Source organism: Leiobunum rupestre, chromosome 6 (assembly GCF_980474605.1).
Source record: "Leiobunum rupestre chromosome 6, qqLeiRupe1.1.hap1, whole genome shotgun sequence".
NCBI lineage: Eukaryota > Metazoa > Arthropoda > Arachnida > Opiliones > Sclerosomatidae > Leiobunum > Leiobunum rupestre.
This window is the reverse complement of record NC_143389.1, coordinates 61,748,511-61,758,802: the sequence shown is the minus strand read 5'-3', so window position 1 is coordinate 61,758,802 and position 10,292 is coordinate 61,748,511. Positions and strand designations below refer to the sequence as shown.

Here is a 10,292-nt window from a genome sequence, read left to right as displayed (position 1 = left end):
AAGATAGGCTAAATCTTATAAAGTGTTAAGGTCACTTATTCTCGGAAAACTAGCGCCATCTTTTACGATTACGAGCTTAATTCGAAAGACTTACAACGGGATCACTCAACTAAAGATTTAGGATTTTACTTTGAAAATAAATTAATTTATTCGAATCATGTCCAACAACTGATCCTGAAGTGTCAAAAGCAAACTATGGTACTTGTTTTTTAACACTCTTTAACTCTATTGTAATGTCTTCTCCTCTATACTGCTCCATAATTTACGGCAACACTTGCGACTCTAATATCTTAAAATTGTTAAAAAATTAACTTACCTGTACAGAAATGTCTTCCTGAGCACTCAAAAGTCTTTAAATATCGACTCGGTTAAAGTGGGTTTGATTAAGTACAACATTAAATTTTTACATCGTGTTATTATTAAGACAATAGATTGTAGTGATATTTTATCTTTTATTCATTTCAATTGTACAAATCACACTTATAGGAGAATAAATTTATTTTATTACACTTTAAAGAGCCCACCGGCACTGGAACGCAATAATGTCTAATTTGAACGACTACGGACGTGAGATTGATTTAAACTAGAAAAAATTATATATATACATATACATATATATAGAATATACTGGAATATAATGTTTTAATGTTCACCAAAACACCAATATTTGCACATAGATTTCGACAAAACTACAACATAATAAAGTCATGTATTTTAAATAAATTTTTCATAATATCACTAGTTATGTCAAAGTGGGTAAACAAGTTACCTCAAAATTAAAGGTAATGGGCCAATTGCGCAGTTCCCATTAGCGCAGTTCCCATTTCCGCAAATGCAATTTCGCGGTTTTCTATTTGCGCAGTTTTTATTTGCGCAGTATCCCATTTCCGCAGTTTTCCATTAGCGCGTTTTTCATTTGCGCTTTTTCCGTAAGCGCAGTTTTCCATTTGCGCAGGTTTTTCTATTCCGCGGCTTCTCACGACCTGAATATTCTATATTAAGCAATTTTCCTTGAAATAAGATTTTTTCAGGTAGTTTATTTTTAACGTAACCTTGTTTACCACCCAACTGTGCTGCTGGTGTATTTTTAATTACCGGTCACGCTGTCCATACCAATAATTTAAAGTTGTTTGAAGTTGACATATCGGTTGTTGAATTATTTTGTGGGGAATTAATCTTCGGTCGACAAGCGAATCGTAGCTTCTCAGCATTTAGACTGAAGAAAATGTAGTATCTGTAACATTGAGGACAGTATATTGGTTGCTATTTAAATTTAGTGCACCGTTTTCATATAGGTGTTCTACTACAGTGGACGTATTTTGTCCTACGACAGAAGCCATTTTAAAAGTGGTGCTAAGGTATTAGCAGCATTTTTATCTGAAATTGAAACATTTTTTAATTCCTGTTTAAACGGGAAACTGCGCAAACGGGGAAACCGCGCAAACGGGGAAACCGCGCAAACGAGCAAACCGCGCAAACGAGCAAACCGCGCAAGCGGGAAACTGCGCAATCGGGAAAAAGCGCGCAAATATCAATTCCGCAAATGGGAAACGCGCAATTGGGAACGTGCGCAAACGAAAACTGCGGAAGTGGGAAGTGCGCAAATGGAAACTGCGCAAGTGGACCCAAACCAAATTAAATTAATATAAACGTGAAATGAAAAAAATGTAAATTAAAATTTGAAATTATAATTTAAAAATACACACACACAAAAAATACCAGATTAAATATCGATAGCTGTAGGTAGGACTATTTTCTTATTAATAAGCTTAGATTGAGAAAACAAGTTAACGTTAGAACCATGAGTTTTAAGTTTTTAATTATACTATTAATAATTTTGATATTAAATTGAGATTTTCAAAACAGCCTTCATTGTGTGGAATTAAATTTATTAGTTGTCACAATTCAGAGCAATCTATCCTTTGATTAAAAATTCGGTGTAGAAACTTTAAGTCCGTTTTCAAATGCAGCGAAAATACTAAATCAATTTCTAAGATTTTTAAATTTTGTCATGCGTAGATTTTACACAGCTTCAGTTTTAGGTTTTATAAAAATAAATGAATTTCTTTAGCACCGATTATAGAATAGATAAGGTAGACAGGCATGCACTAAGATTAATTAAAGAACCATATGAAATTGTCTGCGCTACTAAACATTTATGATAAAATACGCGAAAAAGTAGATTAGTCCATAATTAAAAGGGATAATACGCTTTGTCAGTTTCAAACGAAAATGACACGCAGCGCCTCTCGTGGTGAGATCACGCGTAACTCGGTTAAAAGTTTTTACCCACCCCCATTGAAATTAATGTAAAGTTGGTGATAATTAAACGTTAATTAACCTACCAAATGGTATATGAAATATTCCACTGACAATTTTTTCCGTTAATATGAACTTAAATGTAATATAAAATCGTCTTGAAAAATCGATTATCGCTTTATAACGTTCAAAAACAATATTTTTAACGCGTCATGTAGAAAATCGAACATCTGCTCGTTTAGGTAAAGTTTGCATTGTCAACGCGCGTATTAGAAAGCAAATGAGATTTTAGAAAGTAGGTTGTAATTCGGAACGATATTAATACTTTTCGCGAATTTTGTCATCAGTTAATTATAAATATGACTTGAAATAAGTTTCCAGGTTTATTTAAAAGCTAGTTTCATAACTTTTCATCCATTGGTTCGTGCACAATGTATCTTTAAAGTAAAGGAAAATTTGAAGGCGGTGACTCTTGCCCAGCCTTAAGCCACGGTTTAATCTACCGCGTATTTTGAAACTCAAAAACCCGAGTACTATCTTTATATGATGGCGAACGCTAACAAATAACGAAAAACGCGGGATTTTTGGCGTTAAATGGACTTAGAACGTATTTCGATATTTGTTTCTTATTACAAGGAGCGTTCGGGTTTTTCCGTTTGAAAATACGCGGCAGATTAAACCGAGGCTTAGTACTGGGCAAGATTCACTGCCTTTCATTTGCCTTCTAATACGCGGGTTGACAACGCAAACTTTACCTAGACGAGCAGATGTTCGATTATCTACATGAAGCGGGAAAAATAATATTTTTTGAATGTTATAAAGCGATAAACGATTTTTCCAGATGATTTTATATTACATTTAATTCATATTTTCGGGAAAAATTGTCAGTGGAATATTTTTGATATCATTTGGTAGATTAATTAACGTTTAATTATCACCAACTTTACATTAATTTCAATAGGGGCGGGGAAAAACTTTTAACCAAGTTACGAGCGAGTTCGCCACGAGAGGCGCTGCACGTCAATCACTCGCTCCCTATATAGCTAAATCCTAAACAAATTTGAAGAAATTAAAAAAACTTACTAATAACTCATACCAATAGGTCTTCGAGCAAAAAACGCGAAACTCGGATCAAATAGATCTTCGAGTAATAATCTAAATTAAAAATAAATAAAATAGCCAGAAATTCCAACGGTAGACCGGTTTCGTTCTATTTATATTGAGTTAAAAAACAAAACGGGGAATTGAGTTGCGCAGAGTATTTGGTTACCTTTAATTTTATATGATAATTGAAAAGTTATGTGCTGTCAAAGTGCATGCCAAGATATATTGAATTGAATTGAATTTATTTTAAGTGCATTAGAACAGTACACAACCAACAAGCCAGACAACACAGGTAAACCTTCGTCAACATTGAAATCCATACACAATATAGAATTTTAAAATATATATACCTAAATACAAAAATACATATTTGTGTCTTTGGTTATTGATGATCAGTTATTTTTGGATAGTATATTAAGTATCAAAGGTAACCAAATGGTAATAATAATAATCAGCTAGGCTGATACCCAAGGCACCGCCTTAGACCAAAGTCATCGAGCGACTTTTAATGCCTTTAAACAGATGGCCGGGTTACAATGTGTGCCGTGGAAGGATCGGCGGTTTTATTATGAGAGAGAAGGATAACCGTTCAGGGATTGAGATAATCGGTCTGATATCTTATCACAATCCCTGAACGGTAATCGTAAGATTTCCTCTCTCTGCTTCCCCCCCTTTCTTCCCTCCCCAATCCCCAGACTGTAATAGGAAGATTATCTGTATCTGCTTTTCCCCTTTCTCACCCTCCCCTATCCCTGAACGGTAATCGCAAGATTTTCTCTCTCTGCTTTCCCTCTTTCTTCCCTCCCCAATCCCTGAACGGAAATCGCAAGATTATCTCTCTCTGCTTTCCCCCTTTACACCCTCCCCAATCCCCAGACTGTAATAGGAAGATTATCTGTATCTGCTTTTCCCCTTTCTCACCCTCCCCTATCCCTGAACGGTAATCGCAAGATTTTCTCTCTCTGCTTTCCCCCTTTACACCCTCCCCAATCCCTGAACGGTAATCGCAAGCATTTCTCTCTCTGCTTTCCCCCTTTACACCCTCCCCAATCCCCAGACTGTAATAGGAAGATTCTCTGTACGCCCCTCCTCCCCACCCCATTAACCATAATTGTTATCTCTCAATCCTAAGTCCGTAATCAGTAGATTCTCTCTCTCACCCCTCGTTACCCTGAATTTCTTTATCGCTTCCGAACCCCCTTAATTTCTAATCTCTAGGCAATAAAAACAAGTTATTTAAATTTAATTATTTTATTTTAGAACTTGGTTTACATGTTAGTAGGTACTATCAGATATTCCATTAGATGGTTATCTTGTACATTACACAATGAAAACAAATTAAAGTAACTAAGTTTACAGGTTAATTGATTATCTACGAGTAAATTGGTAAAATCTTGTAGTACTTCCGAGGGTGATTTAAAACAGCCAAAATAAGATTTTACTTTAGGGTACGAATTAAATTGATCGGGGTACAAAAATAAACCCTGGAAAGGTTTACCATATAATAATTCGTGAATTTGTTTAAGGTTTTTAACAATAGCTAAGTACATGCATTCGATAACATTTTTATGCTCATTTAAAAGATCTATTTGAAACCGAATAAAATCATTTTTTTTTTTGGAACTCACCGATTTCACGAGCTCCCAGATCCAGAACATGGCCGTAGGCTGAGTTCAATTTGATGGTGTTCGACGTGGCGACGATGAAAACGTTGTTGCCGTGATAGTCGATGATGTTGTGGGTTAGCGACGATGCTCCGGTTTGCGTAGCAGCGAAAAGTTCTTCCCAAAGAGAGAGTAGATTGTTGAAAGCTTCGGAGGTCAGGAACAGAATATTTTCGTTAGATTTTTTGAAGAAAATAACTTGAAATTTTGATCCGTCGAAACCAAAAGAAATGTAGACTGATCCTCCTAACGTGATTTTTATGTTGATACGACTTTCTTGGGCCCGGCGTTTGGATACGGTATGCGTCTCGGCTATAGAAAATGGAAAAAAATGTTAAGCCTCGATCTATTGAAATAGAGTTAATTTAGTGTTAAGAAAGAATGCTTACCAATAGATCGTTTTTCCATGTTTACGGTAGACGAAAGGGAGCAAAGCGGATGCACTTCTTTTCAGTTCAGCGTCTCGGAGAGAAATGACGCGTGGGAGATTAATCAGTTCCTATCTTGTTGAGATTAATTCATCACGTGATCTAAACTCAAATAACTCTCAAATTCTATTGGCTGTCTCTCTCTCTCTGAGATAACAGTTCTAGACACTCGTAATTAAACCGTCTCGTGCTCGAAACTGCATATAATGATTCCCATTGACGTCATATAATTTTACCCACTAGAAAAAACCCATTGTTGACGTCACCTAATTAACCCAGTTTAATATCTAAAGTGGAACCCATAGTTTGACTTCACATAATTAACCCACTTAAAAAAAACCATGTAGATTCCTCTCGAGAGCTTTTGATGCAATCATATCCTAGAAAACAATGTCATTAATAGAAATTTACATTAAATTAGTATACGATTAATACCATTTTGCGAACTACAGCGGAAAAAGTTACAATTTTGCGTTAGAAACGTTTTCAAAATACCACAAAATGAACTCAAATAAGAAAATTGTAATTAAAATAATCACTACGGCAATTATTTTAGATGGTTGTTTCAGGACGGCGATTATAGCCGATGTTTGTTTCTTTGTGCGTCTAGTACCAGGATTTTTGAAGCTCTCTCTCTCTCTCTCTCTACGTAAGTTTATTTTAATTTTTTTATCATAATTTTGGGAATTAGGTTTCATTTTCAAAATAAATTGGCATTAAAATGAAAGGTTTACAGTACCCAGAAATTATTTTAGTTGACACTCTGGAAATGATTTCAATCCAATCCCCTGAAATGATTGATATAACTGATAACGAGACACCGGAAATACCCATAATGACTTTACCCGATTCTCCAGAAATGGAAATAATAGATTGAACAGATAGCCTTAAGTCCGTACCCCCCTCACCAGAGTCTGTAGTAACAGATTCGCAATTGGAACGTTTAAGAGAAATGACAATGGTACGAGATTATCTTAGATAATATCAACTAACCCGTCAAATGAGCACGCCCCCTATCGTTAAATTTACATTAACCCCTTTTAAAACCTAGTTCTATCACACCCGACGAAGTACGTTATTCGCCCTCGTATACGCCTATGGATGCTCCCTCACCCTTTTTAGAATCTCCTAACTCTTCCGAAGACGATTCGGAGTTTTTGTTATCCCCAAGTACGGACAGCCTTCAGCGCTTAGCGGAGAACGTAGAAGTTGCCCGACGGGACGCGGAGGAACTTACCGCCGCTGCCTCAAGGGCAGCCGCAATGTTCGAGGAAGCTAAAGCGTTGTTAGCTGCCCGTACTGCTAGTAGTAGCAGACCCCCTCATAATATTTCCTCTCCGCGTAATAATGACCCCATAGCTGTCGCAGGCCCCTCACGAGCTCCGCAATATTCGCCTCCACCGTCTCAGGCTGGGGAAATAAGTAACGCGGAGAAAAACGCGAACCCCGAGAACGCGAATTTGGCAGCCCCCGCTTCTCCTCTTCCCCATCAAATAGGGGGAGGGCTAGCTGACGTTTTAATTCCCTCGCCATCCTTTCCTAATTTACCTGGTTCTGTAAAAATATTGAATAATAATGTCAAAAATTTCCCAAATTTTGGACTAATGGAACGGACTTTAAATGTCAGACTAGAAAATAATATCGAAAACGTTATTTATTCACTGTTGGAAACCCTATTGGAAGACTGTTTCCCTTCCGATATGGTTTCGGTTTCGTTCGTCAACATCACTAAACCCGGCTTTCAAATTCACGTCAGTTTCCGGCGTAGGGATCAATTAGAATTGCAGTGGTTGATGACGTATATCGATGAAAAAAGCTATAGATCCGAGAACGACGGTAAGTTTTTTGAAGGAGTCGTTACGGTCACTTTTAACAGAGTCAGGCTACCCCAGGGAGGAACTAGACCTGCTGGGTTAGGTATTTCCGTCGAAAAAGAGTTTTCTTTTTATAAACATTGTACCATTACAATTAATAACCCGGATAAAATTTGTTTAGCACGCGCTCTTGTTGTAGCCATGGCTCACCGAGAGAATATAAATAATAAGAACGACTCTGAACTAAAAAGGAAATATAACACTATAAGACGAAGTATAGGGTAAAAACTTTGAAGCACAGTTACAGACCTTGAAAGCGAGCTTACGTTGCGTTATCAGATAACGAATGCGCTGGGCCGGAAGCGTTAACTCGCTTCCAAGAAATCTTGCCCGAATACAGTATAATAGTTTTTCGATTACACAATCCGGCTCTTGTAATTGTTTTCGGTGACGTAGACGAAGAGATTGAATGCAATGGACCTCTCCGCAAACGTCTTTACCTTTTAAAAATTGACAATCATTTCAACGTAATTACTAACCCCAAGCCCTTTTTCGCGTTTAATAGATTTTGCGAGCAATGTTTGGTAGATAATAATAAAATCACTGACCATAAATTATCTCTTTTCTGTAACGCTTGTTGTAGAAAGCAAGATTGCAGGAAGGACGTAGATAAGATAACTTGCCAAACATGTTGAAGAGTTTTCCCTAATCAAAATTGTTACGATTATCATTTATCAGGACCCGAACCCTTATGTAATAAAATTTACGTTTGTAATCTTTGCGGGAAATTTGTCAGTATGTTTAAGCGTAAGGCAGTACACGTTTGCGGAGAGACTGATTGTCTTTCCTGTAGTGAGTTTAACCCCGCAGGTCATTTATGTTACATGCAACCTTTAAAGACCGACCGTAAAGATTCTGCCGAAAAAACTACTCGTTCTCGAATAAATAGAAATAATAAACGGGTCTACGAATCTGACAATGAACAATCACCACCAACCAAGAAAAGTACTCCAAAAACGGAAGTCTTTGTTTTTTATGACTTTGAATGTACACAAACAAAGTGTAATGAAGCCAATTCTTTGATTCACGAACCAATTTTATGCGTCTCTCAAAAAGCGTGTAAATTCTGTTTCGAAGAAAAAGATAATCGGTACGCGTGCATTAAATGCGGTGGTGGTCTTCGGGAGAAAATATATCAAAAGACCCCGTCGGCGACTTTCTGGAGTATCTTCGTACGCTTAACAGAGTGGCTGATAAGATAATATGTATCGCGCATAACGCTAAAGATTACGATGCGCAATTTATACTACGTAAAATGGTCGATTCAAAGTGGACTCCTAAAGTATTGACTGACGGGACCAAATTCATGAATGTACAGTATAAAAAATTAAAATTCTTAGATTCCCTAAATTTTATGCCTTTCGCGCTTTCTCAATTCGTTTCCACATTCGGTTTAGATAATAATTTGAATAAGGGACATTTTCCGCATTTATTGTTTAATACCGTAGACCATGAATTTGATCCCGCCCGTTCGAACGAAACCAATTACCTACTACAAAATGACATGCCTCCGATGGAAGCGTACGACCCTAATCGTTTAAGCGGTAAGGCCTACGATGAATTTATCCAGTGGTATAACGATTCGCTGTCAGAAGCTTGCAGTAATTCGGACCCCAACTTTAATTATTTTGATTATAAAAGAGATTTAATCCGGTACTGCCGCCAGGACGTAAACATTCTTTTGATTATCTACGAGTAAATTGGTAAAATCTTGTAGTAATTCCGAGGGTGATTTAAAACAGCCAAAATAAGATTTTACTTTAGGGTACGAATTAAATTGATCGGGGTACAAAAATAAACCCTGGAAAGGTTTACCATATTATAATTCGTGAATTTGTTTAAGGTTTTTAACAATAGCTAAGTACATGCATTCGATAACATTTTTATGCTCATTTAAAAGATCTATTTGAAACCGAATAAAATCAATTTTTTTTCGGAACTCACCGATTTGCCGAGCTCCCAGATCCAGAACATGGCCGTAGGCTGAGTTCAATTTGATGGTGTTCGACGTGGCGACGATGAAAACGTTGTTGCCGTGATAGTCGATGATGTTGTGGGTTAGCGACGATGCTCCGGTTTGCGTAGCAGCGAAAAGTTCTTCCCAAAGAGAGAGTAGATTGTTAAAAGCTTCGGAGGTCAGGAACAGAATATTTTCGTTAGATTTTTTGAAGAAAATAACTTGAAATTTTGATCCGTCGAAACCAAAAGAAATGTAGACTGATCCTCCTAACGTGATTTTTATGTTGATACGACTTTCTTGGGCCCGGCGTTTGGATACGGTATGCGTCTCGGCTTAGAAAATGAAAAAAAAAAATTTTAAGCCTCGATCTATTGAAATAGAGTTAATTTAGTGTTAAGAAAGAATGCTTACCAATAGATCGTTTTTCCATGTTTACGGTAGACGAAAGGGAGCAAAGCGGATGCACTTCTTTTCAGTTCAGCGTCTCGGAGAGAAATGACGCGTGGGAGATTAATCAGTTCCTATCTTGTTGAGATTAATTCATCACGTGATCTAAACTCAAATAACCCTCAAATTCTATTGGCTGTCTCTCTCTCTCTGAGATAACAGTTCTAGACACTCGTAATTAAACCGTCTCGTGCTCGAAACTGCATATAATGATTCCCATTGACGTCATATAATTTTACCCACTGCAAAAAACCCATTGTTGACGTCACCTAATTAACCCAGTTTAATATCTAAAGTGGAACCCATAGTTTGACTTCACATAATTAACCCACTTAAAAAAACCATGTAGATTCCTCTCGAGAGCTTTTGATGCAATCATATCCTAGAAAACAATGTCATTAATAGAAATTTACATTAAATCAGTATACGATTAATACCATTTTGCGAACTACAGTGAAAAAGTTACAATTTTGCGTTAGAAACGTTTTCAAAATACCACAAAATGAACTCAAATAAGAAAATTGTAATTAAAATAATCACTACGGCAATTATTTTA

General features: G+C 36.7%; 1 protein-coding gene across 6 annotated transcripts; it reads right to left on the bottom strand.

The window, feature by feature from the left end:
- Positions 1 to 4,711: 4,711 nt before the first annotated feature.
- Positions 4,712 to 9,966, bottom strand: LOC149942916 (uncharacterized). Of its 6 annotated transcripts, none has more exons than XM_090179639.1 (5): positions 9,701 to 9,966; positions 9,274 to 9,621; positions 7,579 to 9,018; positions 5,417 to 7,512; positions 4,712 to 5,339 (listed from the first exon to the last, which is right to left on the bottom strand). In XM_090179639.1, exons 1-3 carry the CDS (start codon positions 9,717 to 9,719, stop codon positions 8,975 to 8,977), a joined length of 411 nt encoding a protein of 136 aa, XP_090035765.1. In that variant the 5' UTR covers positions 9,720 to 9,966; the 3' UTR covers positions 4,712 to 5,339; positions 5,417 to 7,512; positions 7,579 to 8,974. The 6 variants fall into 6 exon arrangements, with proteins under 6 accessions (XP_090035765.1, XP_090035763.1, XP_090035767.1 ...); XM_090179637.1 differs by lacking the exon at positions 7,579 to 9,018 and having other exon boundaries at positions 4,712 to 5,144; positions 5,227 to 5,339; positions 5,417 to 5,835; XM_090179641.1 differs by having other exon boundaries at positions 5,417 to 9,018; positions 9,274 to 9,426; positions 9,509 to 9,621.
- Positions 9,967 to 10,292: the final 326 nt, after the last annotated feature.